We start from the raw sequence: 19,310 nt of genomic DNA, 5'->3' as shown, positions 1-19,310 counted from the left end.
GCTGGATCTTATTTATTTAGGTAATACCTTCATTTATTTGTTTTTTTTTTTTAATTTTTAAAAATGTTTATTTTTAAGAGAGACAGAGTGCCAGCAGGAAAGGAGCAGAGAGAGAGAGGGAGACACAGAATCTGAAGCAGGCTTCATTCAGGCTCTGAGTTGTCAGCACAGAGCCAGATGTGGGGCTCAAACTCCTAAACTGTGAGATTACATCCTGAGCCGAAGTCAGACACTTATTGGACTGAGCCACTCAGGCGCCTCTATTTGTTTTTTAAAATAAGCTCTATCCCATCATGGGGCTTGAACTCACAAATCTGAGATCAAGAGTCATGTGCTTTACTGACTGAGCCAGGCAGGTGCCCCCAAAGCTGGATATTAATGGTTCTTAGTTTTATAGTAAGGTGCACCAGGCAGAACTCTATTGCTAAATTATGCCTTCAATTTGAGAACCATTAAATTACTCACTCAAGTAGTCCTCTGGTGAATGGGATATGGAGCCTTCATTTTAAACATAATTTCAGTTAACCATTGTCATATTAGGCAGCTGTAGTTACCATTGTTGACCTAAGAAAGAAGTGAAGTTCAGATTATATTGTGAGGAAATGGGTTATCTTCACAAAAAACTTTCCTGGGGACAATGTAGAGATGGTCTTGGACTGCACAGAGCTGCACTTAACTTACAAACCTAAAGTTTCTCCAGTGTGGAGTATGAAGGTGGTGCACGCCATGATTATACATGGTGTGGTTTTGCTGTGTGGGTTCAGGGTTGTAATTACTCCCTCAGTAGTGTGTATAAATTCTTGGGGGTTCCATGTGCTGTAATTTCATATTGTGGATTTTTGTTTGGAAACGACTTTTTGGGGAGATATATTTCATTTCACCCTAAATAAGGAAAACAATAAGCTCTCAGTAAAAGGAACTTTCAATTTGATTAAGAGTCCTTGGTTTTTAAATTTTTCTTTTTTGGCTGAGTCTACAGGCTTTACACATCAGGGAGTATAATTTTAGGGAATAATTGTATAGTACCAAAACCATATGTTTTCTTAGGATTTGATGTATGTAAGAATAATGTTAGATTTATTTCACTACAGGAATTTATGAAGGACATATAAGGTTTTATTTTGATATTGAGGTAAAATTATTTTTCAAAAAACTATCCAAATTATACATTTCATAAAATTGAAAGAGAAAAAGTAAAGAGAACTTTAAAAATATGTACATTCCATTAGTTAAAAAATATGTGGAAACAGTGGAGTAGTATGTGTGAGACCACCACAAGTTGTTTCTCAAATACTTGGAAATAGGTTTCTCTGAGAGTTAAATCTCAAAATAGACCTAAGAAGGAAATGTGCAGCTCTGTTATGATATGTTAGTGCTCTCAAGGCATCAGAGTTTGCCTGAAACCCAGTTGGAGGCCTAAAAATGAGAGAACTTGGTTTTCAGTGGAAGAACACACAAGAAAGAATTGCTAACTTATACAGGGTCAATACATTTTCCAAGGAAGAGGGTTTGACGTCAAGGGCATTCTGTTGTTTGGTCTGCAGAGCCCTTCATGGATGTGGGCACATCCAGGTCTATCGTGAGAGGTATTTAACTGTCCTAATCAGGTAACTGACTACTGGGCCCCTCCATTGGCTTGGGCAAACCGGAGCAGGTACTCTTGAACTGAGCGTGGTAGGGTTGGAGGCAGGAGCTGTGGAGCATGTATATTTTGCTCTTCTTTCCTAAATATCATTAAAATTCAATGTAAACATTTTTGTTCTTTATGATGTCCCAAGAGCATCTGTGACAGATGCAACACAGCCTCCTTTCAAGTGAGTTACGTTGATGGTCTTGACTGGTTGAGTTACCCCAAGCCCAGGGCCTCTCACCCAGCAATTATCTAATAATTTTACTCACTGTGTACATTTCTGATGAAGCCAGAAAATATTTCCCAGTCTGCTTGGTTGTGAATGGATGCACTGACATTCTGGTTTTATATATGTTGGGGGAGGAGGGTTTTAGTTTCATTACCATCAGAGAGCACTCCCCAGGGTGATCAGCTGGGATACTGATGACCTTGCCTGAGCCAGCAGCAGACGCTTGAGGTTAGGGTCTTATCAGCTCAGGCAGTGGCAGCAAGATGTTCCCCAAGTACTCACGCACCCCTTCAGTCATACAAATTTTGTTACTAGGAGACACTCCCCAGCTGAAGATTTTATTTTCTAGCCCTTATTATATACTGGACCTTTTGAAAGAATATAGTAAGAAGCAGTCACCTTTTATACACTAAGAATTATGGCCTTGGGAGGCAGTCAAACTCAGATAATCCTTTATTTAATCATTATTCTTTTCTTTGAAAAGAATATTCTTTTCTTTAAAAACCGCTGCCCATTACTTGAAAAATCTCAAGGGTTTTATTCTTTCTTTTCCGGTGAGTGTTGAGCTTACTAATGAAATATGTGTTAGAGTCAGAAGCATTGTGTTTCAGTTTTAGCTAAGTTTCTGACAAGCACTCGACCTTGCTCAGTCAGTTAATATCTGTGATTCTCCTTCTTTTGATTCTTGTTCTTTCAAAAAAACTTTTATGGATGGGTTAATATAACCTTGGATGCCCAAAACTTCTTTCCTGTTGTTAAAAGTATTTATAGATCTCTGGGTGGCTCAGTCAGTTAAGCATCCGACTTCGGCTCGGGTCATGATCTCAATTCCCCGGTTCAAGCCCTGTGTTGGGCTCTGTGCTGACAGTTCAGAACCTGGAGCCTATTTCAGATTATCTGTCTTCCTCTCTCTCTGTCCCTCCCCTGCCCTCAAAAATAAATAAACATTAAAAAAGTTATTTATAGAGTCCTTACTTCATGTCAGGTTCTATGTGAAGTACGTCACATAATATTTAATCACTCTGTGAAGTTGAGATCATTTATGGACGAGAGAATGGAGACTTTGAGAGCAGGAGTCAGTTTGATCAAAACTAGCAGACAGCAGAGCAGGGATTTATACTCATGTCTGCCCAGCTCCATGGCTGGTGTTAATCATAATGTAAGAGTGTTTTTAATCCATCTTAATTTGGGACATATTTTACTTTCTACACGGTAATCTCAGTCTTCAATCCTTATACTTTCTGTATTTTCTAAAGCCAGGAAAATTGAAAGAACTTTCGTATTATCACGTGTTTCGTTTATAAACCGTCCCAGACCATTTGGAAACCTACTTCATTTTTGAAGCTCAATAGTACTAGTCTAGTTTTTGGTTCTTTTCCTTCTCAGCATATTCTTTCTGTGCTTTCTTTGTGTACAGATGGCAAAAATGGGACCTTTAGTGTCACTGAATATTGTTAAAAATTTCGTTAAAGAAAAGAAAGACAGGATTTAAGAGATCTGTGTGTAAGTTCTGTCTGTAAGATACTGTTAGAGTATCAGTAGACAATAACTCTAAATACTGTTTGTTATACTAAGTTATTATAAAGTAAAATATCAAATGTGTGAAAAGCATTTCACACAAAATTTCTCTGTGTGTCAGCAATCATAACAGCTACAGTGGATTGTTGGAACCGATTAAACCAACTAATTTTAGGTTTATTGTTGCTTTGTGAAGACCTACTTAAAATAATTAGAATGCAGGCATCTTGTTAAACACCTTTTGTATTATTTGGCTTGGCCTAAGCATAATGTCAAACTTTGGACTGCTGCTGATAGAAGCAGGGCGGAGATGATCAAATTGCTGTCTCAATTATCTGGTAGTGACAGGTTAATTCTTAAATGACTACAGGATATCATAGTCATTGATTAGGTCAAAATTTAGGAATGTTCTGAGCTGTGTTGAGTGAGACAAAAGAATGGGAAGAAAAACTGGATAAGGAAAGTTAGTGTGTTATAGGAGAAGAGGAAAGACCTAGGGGAAGTGAGACTCAGTAGAGTCATTCAGAACTATCCTGAGAATTGAATTATGGGTAAACTGAAATATTAGTGGCAGCTGTTGAGGGTTGCCCATGATTTTGCCATATTGAAAATGTCATGCTCTTGAGGTGGGCCAAATGCAGCCTGAAGATTTAAGGGAACTAACAGTGCTCTGCTGTGTCTGTAACACACTGAACTAGAAGAAGAGTGGCTTGAGAGATGATTCACAGACATCTGCAAGTATAGACTTGTCTAGTGTGTGTCTGTGTGTGAGTGAATGTGTGTGTGCGCGCACACATGCGCATGTTCTGAGCTGTCAGCCCAGAGCCCAGCACAGGGCTCGAATTCAGGAACCGTGACATCATGACCTGAGCCAAAGTCAGACTCTCAATCTCCTGATCCACCCAGGTGCCCTCCAGTTGGCCATTCTGGTAAACTCAGTGGCCATTGTTTTACTCAGCATTTCAACATCTCCCAGGAGTCATTCAGCTACCATCTTCAACAACTTTTGCCTTATCCATTTACTTTTTTTTGTATATACTTTTAAACTTAAATTTGTTTTAAATAGAAACTTTATATCTGCTGTTAAAAATTCAGGTTAGATGTACTAGTTATAGTTTTTTCCTAACATACATTGAAATGAGTTGGCATAAAACCTGTCCGTCTGTGATCTACCTAAAATTATCTCAAGAAATGCTCCTTTCGTGTAGTTTCAGCTCTTTACAGAGTGGTACACAGAATGCTGAAGATAGGAGTTTAAATAATATATACACATATATTAATTTTTTTACACTTTTATTCATTTTTGAGAGAGAGCACACAAGTGTAGGTGGGACAGAGAGAGTGAGGGAGGCACAGAATCTGAAGCAGGTTCCAGGCTCCAAGCTGTCAGTGAAGAGCCTGATATGGGGCTCAAACCCACAAATTGGGAGCTCATGACCTGAGCTAAAGTCAGACGCTTAATGAACTGAGCCACTCAGATGCCCCCAGAAGGTAGAATTTTAAAAAGGAATCCCAATAGAAATAGGGGAATTTCCTAGACAGTGGAGTTTTCTAGACAGATTTAAGATGGTAGACGTCTCCTTTTAGGTTATCATCCTCTGTAATTTGGGGTAGGCTTTAATTAGGTTTAACTTCTTTTCTTTTCCTTCTTTCTTTGAAAATTGTTTTTACGCTACAGGAGTTTCTAGGCCTTGTAAATATTTTCCTCTATTAGTTTCCTAGCAGAGTTTTTTTCTGAAAAATTCTAAACTTGCTTTGGCTTCAAATAAGGGGGAATAAGGTTTCTCCTTCTTCATTTTTAGTGATGATATCTACTCTGCCAGTCATAAGCCCAGGGGCAAATTCAGTTCAGCCAACATGTAGGAGCTGCTTTTTCCTCGTCAAACACAGTGCTAAGCCCTGTGATGCAGAGAAGAAGCTATGGTCCCACCTTCTGTGAGGCACAGCATAGAAACCACCAAAACAGTTCCATGTGATACAAGTATGTGCCAGATACAGAAGACATGAACTCTATGGATAGATCAACAGAGTCCTGAATCGCCAGGAGAGCAGGAGAGGCTGGGTAGTTGAGTGCAATATAATAAGAAGGCAACACACTTTGTGACATGATGAATGCTGTGGTCCTTTCGTCTCAGGCAGTCTTTGTAGGTGATTGTGCTGTGGAATTCCTGTGGGTTCTGCGTTGGCCCACATGGTATTCAACAAGAACTAATGTTTTAAATGTGTGGTAGCTCACAGCCTTTTTGCCCTGACACCGTATGTGAATTTGAAGCAATAACTAGGGAACGTTCAATAACAGTTGGCATATTGAGATGGCATCATTCCCAAAGCAACATCTTAATGGGGTTCTGTGCTTCAGGAGCAGCTCTTCTTGTTTAAATATACTCAGCCATGACCTGCGTAACTGGACGCAATGTGGCGGAAGTGGCTGGGATCACAGAATGAGTCCTGCGTTGTGAGGGACCCTCTGGAGCCAGCCCCACTACCTCAGTGACTCTGGACCTGGTAGGAGGATATTGTGCATACAGGAGGAGGAAGAGAATAAAACCAGCCTGTCTTTAGCGACGTTTAGGGAATGTTGGTGCAGGATCTAAGACCAATTCTAGTCTCCCTGTGGGTTCTTAGCCATCCCCCCCAAAACCCAGCACCTCACAAACACCTAGAACGTGAGCTACACGTTCAGAAATGAGTAGCTGAGAGAAGATCTTCAGTACTATGCATGTAAGCATCAATTAAGGAAAAACTTCTAATCTATCCTCAACCTGGGTGTCTAAAACCTCCACAGTGTTAATTGCATCGATGACTGCATCCAGTCTTAGACTTTGGGGGATTTAACATATGCAGGCTCTTTTTTGAATCATTTGCACGGATATTCAGTGAAAAAGAGCAAAAAATAAACCTCGGGGTGGAGGTGGGGGCAGTGGCGACTGAGCATTACTTCAGACCCAGCCATGTCTCTGTGTTGCCAGAGACCACACCCCTCCTCAGACATAACCACAGAGGACTATTTCTTTTGGCCAGGCCTCTGACCTTGAAGCTTTGGGTGCTAGACATAATAGGAGTAGAGTCCAAGAGTTATTCCTCTTTTATATATTTTATTTAGCATGGCTATACCAATTTTCTTTTAATTTATCACAGGTTCTACTCTTGAAATACATTTTAAATGCTTCACAAAATTGCTGCCATTGAATGTCATACATATAGTCTAAAACACGCTCAGAAATATAAGAATACTAGAATTAATGGCAGCATCCATAAGTGATGCCATATTGCCTTTGTCTTGGAGACACAGCAAGTTGAGAATGTGGATTGATCTCCAGCGTGTGTTAAATCTTTAGTTTTCTCTCTTGTGAAAGTGATGAAGCAGTTTTTCCTTGTAAAAATAGTTTGTATGCAGCTGGGGAGGTTGATTTTTCTCCATCAGCTTCTCTCTTTAATAATTGAAAACTACTGTTCATTATTTACATAAAACTGTCTTTTTCTGGTCTGCTTTCTATAACCTTTCCCCTCTGAAGAATTTTAAGAATTCCTTGACTTTCCTCTGGGGGATTTTATGCCTGCTTTATCCCAGATGTGGGACATAGACTAGGCTGAGGTTTTCTTTCTTCTTTTCTCTTTCTCTCTCTCTCTCTCTCTCTCTCTCTCTCGCTCTTTAAATGTTCTTGTATTTCAATGAAGTTCTTTTAACCTGTGCCACTGAAGAAAAGGGTTTTTAAGAAAGTTAAGCAGTTAAGAAAATATGAGCTTGGTTTCAGTGTCTGACTTACTGGATGACGCACCAAAATCCCATGTGCCAAATGAAAAAGTAGGCGGCAGTGTCAGATAATAAGGGGAAAATGCACACGTGTTCTTTCAGCCTTTTGATTCTGGGATTTTATTTTCTGACTGAGGGCCTGTCAGTTTCTAGTCCCAGCAGCTCCTTGTCTGGCCTTTCTCTGCATGCTTGCTGATGTCAGCCCAGGCATTGCAGGGACTTGACTGAAGGTTGGTTACCCTGCTTTGTCTTCTCTGTCCCCACCTTCTGACACAAAGAGAATATAGCCTCACTCGTAAATATTTTGTCTGCTCACACTCTTACAAATGTATTGATCCTAATCCCTGCTTTAGAATGCAGATTGTTAGGAAGCTAGAAGAAGCCAGACTAAAGGAGCCTCTATGAAGAAAGACAGGATTAGGATGCCTGGGTGGCTCAGTAGTTTAAGCATCTGGCTCTTGATCTCCGTTCAGGTCTTGATCTCAGGGTTGTGAATTCAAGCCCTGTGTTAGGCTCCACAATGGGGGTGAAGCCTACTTAAGAAAAGAAAGAAGGAAAGACAGGATTTTTTCTTCTTTCCTAATGTCCATTCAGATTCTCAGACAACATTTCACCACCAGCTTTTGGTTATTGTGGTTTTCATATTAATGTCTAAAAAATACCGTAAAATCTAAACCCTTTTTTGAATGACAAAGTGAGAAAAATGCCAGCAGAGTTTGTCTTCCCTACTTGAGCATATATTACATGGTTTTCCCAAGTCCAGTGTTTGTTTCCTTCAGTGAATGCATGTCTGATGTTTCCTGTTTAATTGATTAATAAAGTTGGATTCTTTATTTTTGTTTGAGTATAGTCAAGACACAGTATTATATTAGTTTCAGGTGAACAACTTAGTGATTTAGCAATTTCCATACAAGCATAGCTACCATCTGTCACTATAAATGCTATCATAATATCATTGATCACATTACCCATTATGTTGTAACTTTTGTTCCCATGACTAAATTATTAGGTTTTAGTAAGTTTCTTCCTAATTCAGATTTTTGTATTTTTTTTTTAAATCTAAATTCATAAGCCTTATTTTTAAATATTTAGACCTTCTAGTATAAGCAAGGTTGTGTTTCTGATTTGTCACCTTTCCCTGGTTGACATACCTGTTTCTTCCTTTTTCCTCGTGTAGGATCTTTCGAAGATGGTTTGGCTGCCTTGGAGACTTGGAGATCTGATGCCACGATGAGGACTCACACACGGGGGGCTCCCAGTGTGTTTTTCATATATTTCTTTGGCTTCGTGTCAGCCTACATCACCGACGAGAACCCAGAAGTCATGATTCCCTTCACCAATGCCAACTACGACAGCCACCCGATGCTGTTCTTCTCCAGGGCGGAGGTGGCGGAGCTCCAGCTCAGGGCCGCTGGCTCACACGAGCACATTGCCGCCCGGCTCACCGAGGCCGTGCACACCATGCTCTCCAGCCCCTTGGAGTACCTCCCTCCCTGGGACCCCAAGGACTACAGCGCCCGCTGGAATGAAATTTACGGCAACAATTTGGGCGCCTTGGCAATGTTCTGTGTGCTGTACCCGGAGAACATTGAAGCCCGAGACATGGCCAAAGACTACATGGAGAGGATGGCAGCTCAGCCTAGTTGGTAGATTTTTGTCTTTTTCTTCTTACTGTATTAACTCTGTAATTTAAGGGAATGAATTCATACTCAGAAGACATTTCAGAGAACAGATTTTCACATAGATGTATGTGAGCAAAGGGGAGGAGTTACTTGTTATCTGTAGTGTCAGTGGCTTCTGATTGGTCCACAGTTTCAAAAGACCCAGTAACGTCCATGTTTAAAGGTAGCAGGAAAATATTTAGATACAGCCTAGCTTGGGGCGCCTGGGTGGCTCAGTCGGTTGAGCATCCGACTTCAGCTCAGGTCATGATCTCACAACAGTTCGTGGGTTTAAGCCGTACGTCAGGGTCTGTGCTGACAGCTAGCTCAGAGCCTAGAGCCTGCTTCAGATTCTGTGTCTCCCTCTCTCTGACCCTCCCCTGCTCACGCTGTCCCTCTCTCTCTAAGAAATAAATTAAAAACATTAAAAAAAAAATTTAGATACAGCCTAGCCAAAGAAAACATAATTTGTTGAATCGTGTAAGTACTGTCATCTCGATTGTTGAGAATTCTTTCCCCTTTGTTTAACAAGCATGTATTATGGTCATCTGGCATTAGATTTTGATTGACCCCCAAGTGGTTAAAACTTCCTCCAGCAAGAGATTTCAGCCAGTTAGGATCTCTTTACATTTTATGACAATTAGGAGCTAAAAATGAATGTGATAGGATTAACTGGCAGTTTATAAACCGGATCTCATCCAATAGCTACCAAACTATACTTATCCAATAACTACCAACATTAGGAAAACCAGTGTTGTATAATTATGTGAGGACTTCTGATTACATAATAATTTACCTCCGCTGTTCCAAGATTTGAAAGCAAACTTGCTGTCCCTTGTTGATCAGCTTAAATTTATTTTGTTTATAATGAATGTGTCTACCTGCTTTCAGAAAGATAGGCAATGAGTTGATTAGTGATCCTGTGGGTATTCTTACTTAAACTGTGTTTTTTGTTTTTGTTTTTGTTTTTGTTTTTTTGCTGTTACCACGTTTTTGTTTAACCTATTTATTTTTAATACAGTTTATTGTCAAGTTGGCTAACATACAGTGTATACAGTGTGCTCTTGGTTTTGGGGGTAGATTCTGAAATTCATCACTTATATACTTAAACTGTGTTTTGATACGTATTCATGGTATAATTACACCAAAAAAATACAAATTATACATAATACCCTTTTAAAATTACAGAGGCTGCTACTTTTTTATAGGGCTATAGAGAGCTCATTTTTAAATGCTTAGGAAAAAATCAGTGAATACATGTAATGCTGTGATGAGTCATATCTCACATATCACAGGGGTGAAGAATGGTCATTTGCAAGCTTCCTGAATTCTGTCAATATCGTAGTGAAATTTAATTCTTCCTAAATTTCTCCCAATACGATAATGAATGCTGTTTCCTTATAGAGTTTGAAGGATTTTCTGGAATTTCTTAATGAAAAACATTATGGAAGACTTGGTGTTAATCTATATCAGAGCTGACTTTTAAGATTCATTGTTAGGTCATCATTTTGAAGCTTATAATAATTTAGGTTGAAAACAAACTTTTTATTTGGTTTGTTTCACAACTGAGACATGTATGTGATAGTTTCTGATTTTGATTCTAATTAACTGATTTTACTATATTCCTGACACCAAGAAAAAATCAAAGATGTGTAAAATTGATTTGATATTTGAACTATAAGATTATATTACTAGATGTTCTTATTACTCACTTGACATTGTGCCACTGGTTAAAAATGACCACCATTAAATACTTTATTTAGGGGAAAAAAACTTTGTTGCCTATGAAGCTACTTTTTTTCCCTTTTTTTAGAAGTTTATTTATTTAGAGAGAGACAGAGCACACAAGCTGGGGAAGAGTAGAAAGAGGAGAAAGAGAATCTCAAGCTGGCTCTGTTAGCATAAAGCCTGATGTGGGGCTTGAAGCCACAAACTGAGATCATGATCTGATCTGAAGTCAAGAGCTGACACTTAACTGACTGAACCACGCAGGCGCGCTTGCTTGCTTGCTTTTGCTTTCTCTTTCCTCCCTCCCTCCCTCCCTCCTTCCCTCCTTTCCTTCCTCCCTCCCTCCCTCCCTCTCTTCCTTCCTTCCTTCCTTCCTTCCTTCCTTCCTTCCTTCCTGTTTATTTATTCTTGAGAGAGAGAGTGTACACAAGCAGGAGAGGGGTAGAGAGGGAGGGAGAGAGAGAAACAGGCTCCACACTGTCAGCTCAGAGTCTGATGAGGAGCTTGATCCCACAAACCATGAGATCATGACCTGAGCCAAAATCAGGAGTTGGACGCTTAACCGACTGAGCCATCCAGGCGCCCCAGTGTTTGAGATTTATTTGGAGATTTAACTCATCTTTGTTTAAGTGATTTTCTAAACTACAATATCTGTTTAACTCACAAAATTTTCCTTTTGGCTTTGATCCATTAAAATGCTCAGAGATGCTCCCCTGGTCCCTTTTTTTATGCATATGAGAATCTGAAGGTAACGCCACTCAAGAAGGGTTAGGGGAACATAACAGTGATGTGTCTATTATCTGGTATTAAAAAGAAGTACGTCTGAGATATACATGCCTATAAATTTATTAATGTGGTTTATTTTTCAGTTGAGTATTTTGTAGGTAAAAAGCTAAAAGGTAACACCTCTGTATACACTTATTTAAGGCTCTTGGGCCATTGTAAAAGAAAAGTTAAAGGAAAATATTGTCTAATTATACTGATCTTGTTACGTATCCATTTAAAAAATTTTTTTTTAATGTTTTTATTTATTTCTGAGAGAGAGAGAGACAGGGTGAGCAGGGGAGGGTCAGAGAGAGGGGGAGACACAGAATCTGAAACAGGCTCCAGGCTCTGAGCTAGCTGTCAGCACAGAGCCCAACACGGGGCTCGAACCCACGAACCGTGAGATCATGACCTGAGCCGAAGTTGGACACTTAACTTACTGAGCCATCCAGGTGCCCCTACGTATCCTTTTTTTTTTTTTTAATTTTTTCTAATGTTTGTTTATTTTTGAGAGAGAAACAGAGCCTGAGCAGGAGAAGGGCAGAGAGAGATGGGGAGATAAAGAATCTGAAGCTGGCTCCAGGCTCCAAACTGTCAGTTCAGAGCCCGATGTGGGGTTCGAACTCACAAACCATGAGATCATGACCTGAGTTGAAGTCAGACGCTCAACCAACTGAGCCACCCAGGCTCCATGTTATGTATCCATTTTCTATAATGCGTACCATAAAGTACAAAGGGAATCTGAAAAATTAATCACGAGGATGGTAGTGATTGAAAAACAACAGCATGCAAAACTTTTTTCTTCTTTTCGTATTATACTTGCATGTGTCTCCCAGTACCCCAGTGAGTGGGCACCCAGAAAGAGGAGTCCTACCTGTGTGCTGTCTGCACCTTTGCAGAGATGCCCCATTCTCTCTCACATGCTCCTTTGTTCTGACTTCTTCATAATAGTAAAAGTAACAGAGTAATTAAAGCTTGTTCTTAACTTAGTTCTAAAAATCAAATTTAGGGGTGCGTGGGTGGCTCAGTCAGTTAAACGTCTGACTTTGGCTCAGGTCATGATTTCACAGTTCACGGGTTTGAGCCCTGTATCAGGCTCTATGCTGACGGCTCAGAGCCTGGAGTCTGCTTTGGATTCTGTGTCTCCCTCTCTCCCTGCCCCTCCCCTGCTCATGCTATGTTTCTCAAAAATAAATGTTAAAAAAATTTTTTTAATAAAAATCAAATTTAAAAAGATGTCATTTTAACATCTATATAAAGTGGCAAATCATTTTCAGCATCACCAAAAATGTTTTTAACCTTTGAACTGAGGCTTTTTTTTGTCCCCTACAGATCCCATCTTCCAAATGAGAGCTAGAATTTGGGCTGCAGTTGGCTGTGTATTATTCAAAAGCTTGATAAGAGCTTGGGAAGCCTGGTGGCTCAGTTGGTTAAGCATCCGACTCTTGGTTTTGTTCAGGTCATGAACTCACGGTTGTGGGATTGAGCCCCGCTTCAGGCTCTGCACTAAGCGTGGATCCTGCTTGAGATTCTCTTTCTCTCCTCCTTCCACTGCCCCTCCCTACCTCAAAAAAAAAAAACCAAAAAACAAAACTGAATATGAAACCACAGGGAGAAAGCTTAATGACGTGGCACCAGAAGTCTAGAGCTGGTAACAATAGAAATGCATTCACTTAAAGTGAATTCGTTTTTTATATAATTCAGTTTTTATATAGTGTCACCTAGTCACTAGAGCAAGTTCTGTGTATGTCAATTGGCCTGTGGGGGTATTCTCATTTATAAATGGTTGCTTTCTCCCTTCAGATCTTACATAGTTAAAATGAACATAGCTAGGGAGCGCCTGGGTAGCTCAGTTGGTTAAGCATCCAACTCTTGATCTCAGCTCAGATCATGACCTATGGTTTGTCAGTTTGAGCCCCACACTGGGCTCTGCACTGACAGCATGGAGTCTGCTTGGGATTCTCTCTTTCCCCTCTCTCTGACCCTCTCCCACTTGTGTTTCTCTCTCTCTCTCCCTCTCCCCCCCCCGCCCAAAAATAAATAAATAAGCATTAAAAAAAAGAACACAACTAGACTTCAAATAACTATTCTCTATCAGTTCCGCCTACCTCCCCCCCGCCTCCCCAGGAGCTTAAAATTTAAGGTAGGAAAAAAATAAAAGCAGTTCTTAGTAGAGATTTAAAGAAATATACAAAAAGTCAATTTTTGGAGTTTTGGGAGTCAGCACATATTACTCTACTTTCCTAAAATTTTCAAATGTATATTTTCATTTACTTATTTCTACTATACCTTTCCCTCCAGAAGACTGAGGAAACAAAATACAAGATTCAAATTAGAAGTAGCTGAGAAAGGAAGGGAAAGAAAAAGGTTAGGGATATCATCTGAATTAGGAATGAGATAGTCGTAAAATGTTGTCCCTCACAGACCATGGGTGGGCCAAAGTGAGCCGTGCATTTTTCAGCAGCACAGAGAGAATAGGCTTAGTTTTGAAGTATAGAGTGTCCATGATATCAAAAACAGGTCAGTTATTCTATAGAACTACTACCTTTGACCCAAGTATCAGACAGAAATGTCTCCTGGGAGTTTTGTGAAGACCCTTCACAATGGTCTCATGAACATCCTTACAGTGCCCGTGTGATGAGTTGCACAGTGCTGTTGTTATCCCAGACCAGACTAACGTTAAAGGCCAGGTTGTGTCTTTTGCTCACACATGTATCCTCCACCTCTTAGTATGGTATTAAGTAGATTTCTGTCTGCTGAATGAATATATCAAAGCATCCCCGCATAAAGCATCTCCAAAGTGAAGTTCATTGCAATACAGGTAGAGGTGGAAGGGATGGATGTATGGTTTGGCCTCAGACCACTTTTTTTTTTATCCTAGTCTAGCTTAATCCTTCAGTAGAATTTGCATATGTATCAAGCAGGCTCCTTGTACACTGTGTCTCTCACTCAAGCTAGGGAACAATAGATACCATTACACTCCTCAGGAAGTTCTTGCAGTGATCTGTAGCTAAAAACAAGCAAAGGAAGTTAAAAAAAAAAAACACACAAATGATAATTGGAAAACACTACAGATCCTTAACTGCTTAAGGAAGATGCAGTTAATTTGACCCTATTTTACTTAATAATATGAAGAGATGAAGGTATTTAAAAGAGATTTAAGATAAGATTGTAACAAAAAGGATTTGTTGTTCAGCTCTAGTTGATAGCCGAATAGTGATCCTGTGTGCATTTCCAGGCAACAGGCTTTTGTGTAAGCATTACACCCTGCGGAACGGGCCTTGCACAGTGCTCTTTGGAGGCAGAACAGTGCTGGCAAGAAACTGAGGTTTCCACGGGTTAAAAAACCTGCCTTTTTATTCGCCACGCATCCTTTGGCAGGTTTTTTAACCTATGGAAACCTCAAATGTCTTCATCTATAAAACGTGGATGAGCCTTCCCATGCAAGGTACTTCTAAATGAGATAATGCATGTAAAGCTCTTGGTATTATGTACCTGGCACGTTGTTTTACTATAAAGTCTATTATCTTTAGATATGAACATGCCGCTTGATTCTCAAGTTTCCTGGTATACACTACTCCATTTTACCTGCTCTGTCACTCTGGAGTTATGTTTTTGAGAAGGATTAATTGTGAATCATGCTTTCTTCCTTTCTTTATGGTGTTTTTGCTTACGTATCGTCAGAAAATAAATCACAGAGGAAAGAAATTGCTTCATTTTTGCATTGGAGCCAGTCAGCTACAGGAAATCAGAACTGGTGAGGGAAACAAAGAAAGTTGAACTTTGGGACAGAGAAGTAATTGTACTTTTATTTGCAACAGACTGAGTACTAAATCCTTGCCTATGGATCGCAAACTGTTGGAGAGTGATATCCGAGAATGTATTTGCAAAGTAAAATAAAATAATAAAGTAAAATGGAGGAGAGAAAAAAAGGAAAAAGAAAGAAAAGCCTCTGGCATATGGAAATGAACCAGTCTTACTCCTGTACATTCCAAAATGAAGTGGGCCTGTCTTTTTCAGCGTGGCCTGCTGGCTCCAAGTGCAGTTCCCTACAGCTGTTTCGCAGACTTCTTACTTTTCTAAATTGTTCGTTAAGGCTGGGAATCAAAGGAAGGGAGAGGGTGTAGCTGGGTCCCAGCATGGGGAGCCGCAGCACTGTGAGTGAAAAGATCAGGTTTTCCTCTCGTGACCTTACAGTGCCGAAGACTGGGAGGCTTAGCCCAGAATGCACCTGGAAACCATTGGATTCTAGGGAAACCAACGTGGGGCTCTCAGAAAACCCAGCCCCCAAGCCTCCTGCTTTTTCTCATTCCTGTTTCTCCTTCCTTTTAGTTTTTCCCTTACTTTTCAACTTGCTCTCTTTTTCTCTGTTCTTTTCATTCTGTGATCTAAAAGAAGTCATCCCCCCCCAAAAATAAATAAATAAATAAATAAAAGAAGTCATCCCCTTTGACCCTCCTTCAGATCCTTGAAAATAGAAGACTTAAACTGAGGACTATGAAGCTGTTTATGATAGTCAGATTTTTTTATGAAAGAGATCCTGCATTTATTTATTTTTTAAGTAACCTCTACTCCCAATGTGGGGCTTGAACTCATGACCCCAAGACCGAGAGCTGCATGTTCTACTGACTGAGCCAGCCAGGCCCCCCAATAATCAGATTCTTAAACATTTATAGAAACACATATTAAGAACCTGGCCGCTGGGAATTCTCTTCTTGAAGGCTATTTAGTAAGTGGGTTGTTGCCAGTGTGATAATAAATGAAGACATTGGGTAAGGATTGAGGTCAGGTGACCCATGGTGGGCGGAAGCACGTGAAGAACTGCTAATTGAGAGGTAACTTGGAGCATGTGGGTTAACTGAGCACCTCCTTTAGGGTATGATTGTTCAATACACAGCAAGCAAAGTGTTATTCACCTATTTCAAGTGCTGGTGAAGATAAAGTAGTTTTAACAATGCTACTTTCTAACAACACATTTAAGATGTGTTACAGCAGCTATAATCATACCCAAGTGAGCAGGAATCCAAAAGTTAATTTTCTTGTGGTATCAGTTCGTTGTTTGACTCTGAGTCTGTATTGGTGATGAGTGACTCTCTCTCCTACCTCCTGCCCTTTTAGTGTCATTTTGCCTTTTTAAGTGTGACATGGGCTTTCAGAGTTTCATGAAAGAGAGAAGCCATGCTTAAGGCAGAGGAACCCTTTTCCGTCTTTTGATAGCGCTCTAAGTCAGTGCTCCTCACCCCATATATATAAACAGGGGCAACACAGGGGTTTCATGTGGTCTTTACAGTTTGGACTCTTAACTTTTTCTGACATGAAAAATATGCCAAGCATGACGTTTGAATTTAGTGCAATCCTTGCCCTGTATCTTGAGGGAAAATGTTAATTGAAAAGTGCTGCTCATGTGTCTGTATTCTGTTCCAATGATGCTTCATAGTCATTTTTTTTACAGTGGCTTTCTCTGTTAAGTAAAATACTACTCAATGTAGTACTACTTAACATGTAGGGTCTTGGAGCATCTAGGTGGCTCAGTTGGTTAAGCATCAGACTTTGGCTCAGGTCATGATCTCGCGGTTCATGAGTTCGAGCCCCACATCAGGCTCTCTGCTGTCAGCCTGTCAGCACAGAGCCCGCCTTGGATGTTCTGTCTCCCCTTTGGATGTTCTGAAAGCCCCTCCCTGCCTTGCGCTCTCTCACAAATAAATACATCTTAACAAAAATTAAAAGGGTCTTGCTGACATTAGGTTCTTGCAGATATTTCTAACTACTAGAGAGTAATAATGACGTGAGTATGCCCATGGAGTCTCTTATAAGTGAGTAGTTCATTTTACCTTAGTTATCTTCAGAGTGGTTTTGTTTGTTTGTTTTTGTTTTTTTTTTTAATTTCTTCATCTCCTTCTGCCATATCCATTAAGGGAACATGTTTTAGCCATGCTTAACACAGCCTGTCTCATCCATCTTTCCTTTTCCTTTCTAGTGTCAATATGCTGCATTAGGACAGCAGGAGGAGACCGTGCCAGGGACCTCCAGATCACTGCTTATCCCACATAAGCTTGTGGTTTAGAAGCTTTGTGTGTGGGATGGCTTGGAGGGGAGGAATCAGGAGGAGAGGAAAGAGGTAGAAGCTTATAATATTAGTCCAGGAAGGAAATGAAGACCACACCTGGGAGAGGGTAGAAAGGGGCACCTGGGTGGCTCAGTTGGTTAAGCATCTGGCTCTTGATTTCAGCTCAGGTCATGATGTCACAGCTCGAAAGGTTGAGCCCCATGTTGGGCTCTGTGCTAACAGCCCAGAGCCTGCTTGTGCGCTCGCTCTCTTTCTCTCTCTCTCTCCCTCTCTCTCTCTCTCTCTCTTTCTCTCTCTCTCTCTCTCTCTCTCTCTCTCTCTCTCTCTCTCCCTCCCTCTCTCTCTCTCTCTCTCTCTCCCTCTCTCTCTCTCTCCTCCCCCCCCCACACACAAAATAAATAAACATAAAAAAAGAAGACTGTGAGGGTAGAGAGAAGAAGGAATGACTTTAAAAGACACTTAGGACAGAGAATCTTTACCGAGATTGGATATGAGACACTTGGTTCTTTCATCAGAATTCTGTAGGTGTCCTTTTTTGGGCAGGGGGAGTTAAAAATTGTCTTAATTTCCTCTTAATCTCAGGGTCATGAGTTTGGGCATCACATTTGACTTAGAGGCTATGTAAAATATTTAAAAATTAAAATTAAAAAATTATCTTTCATATCTGCAAAAATCATATTACAGGTCCAGTTCATTTATAACAAATATAGTTACCAGTGGGTTAGATTTTGGTGGGTTTTTTTTTAATATTTTATTTACTTTTGAGAGAGAGAGTAAGCAGGGGAGAAGCAGAGAGAGAAGGAAACACAGAATCCGAAGCAGGCTCTAGGCTTTGAGCTGTCAGCCCAGAGCCTGACGTGGGGTCTAAACCCATGAACTGTAAGATCATGACCTGAGCTGAAGTCAGCTGCTTAACTGACCGAGCCACTCAGGCAGCCTGGGTTTTTTTTTTAATTGAAGTGTAGTCAACATACAATATTATATTAGTTTCAGCTGTACAACATAATGACTTAACAATTATATGTTATAAAATGCTCACCACAAGGAGTATAGTTACCATCTGTCACCATACGAAGTTATTGAATATTATTGACTATATTCCCTATGCTATACTTTTCATCCCTGTGACTATTATTTCTAGAAGTTTGTACTTCTTATCCCATTCACCTATTTTGCCCGTCCCTCCACATTCTTCGCCTGTGGTACCTACCAATTCTCCATATTTATGAGTCTGTTTCTGCTGTGTGTGTGTGTGTGTGTGTGTGTGTGTGTGTGTGTTTATTCATGTGTCTTTTTCTGTCTTATTTCACTTAGCATAATAGCCTCTAGGTCCATCCATATTGTCACGAATGGCAAGATTTTATTCTTTTTTATGGCTGGGTAATATTCCATCTATATACACACCACATCTTCTTTATCCATTTATCTATCAGTGGGCACTTAGGTTGCTTCCAGATCTTGGTTATTGTAAATAATACTGGAATAAACATGGGGTACATATATCTTTTTGAATAAGTATTTTTGTTTTCTTTGGGTAAATACCCAGAAGTGGAATTACTGGATCATACGGCATTTTTATTTTTAGTTTTTTGAGGAACCTCCATACTGTTTCCATAGTGCCTGTACCAAACTACATTCCCACCAAAAGTGCATGAAGGTTCTCTTTTCTCCGTATTTTTACCAACACTTAATATTTTTTGTCTTTTTGTTACTAGCCATTCTGACTGACATGAGGTAACATGCAGATATTCTTAAAAAGACAGACCCCTGGGCCCTACACAAACTCCATGAATCACCATCTTTTCTGAGACACGCTAAAGTTTAAAAAGGAATGGAAAGGGAGGTTTTTAAAAATGGTACTTGGTTTTTGTCATGGGTGAAATGGTTGCACAGTGATGCCCAGATGAGGTAGGGAATATAGGAGAGAGAACATAGTTCACTTTTGCACGTCTTCTGGT

General features: G+C 40.0%; 1 protein-coding gene across 2 annotated transcripts in view; it reads left to right on the top strand.

Moving 5' to 3' along the window:
- Nucleotides 1–8,310: 8,310 nt before the first annotated feature.
- Nucleotides 8,311–19,310, top strand: part of DSE (dermatan sulfate epimerase) — a 49,749-nt gene continuing 38,749 nt past the window's right edge. Inside the window, exon 1 of one of the 2 annotated variants that reach the window (XM_077770839.1) lies at nucleotides 8,311–8,777. In XM_077770839.1, the coding sequence (XP_077626965.1) occupies nucleotides 8,362–8,777 (416 nt within the window). In that variant the 5' untranslated portion in view covers nucleotides 8,311–8,361. The remainder of the gene's footprint in view (nucleotides 8,778–19,310) is intronic. The other variant, XM_077770840.1, reaches the window with a different exon arrangement.

Source organism: Crocuta crocuta, unplaced genomic scaffold (genome assembly GCF_008692635.1).
Source record: "Crocuta crocuta isolate KB4526 unplaced genomic scaffold, BGI_CrCroc_1.0 scaffold562, whole genome shotgun sequence".
NCBI classification, from domain to species: domain Eukaryota; kingdom Metazoa; phylum Chordata; class Mammalia; order Carnivora; family Hyaenidae; genus Crocuta; species Crocuta crocuta.
Note: the sequence above shows the minus strand (reverse complement) of the source record. Positions and strands in the feature narration are given on the sequence as shown.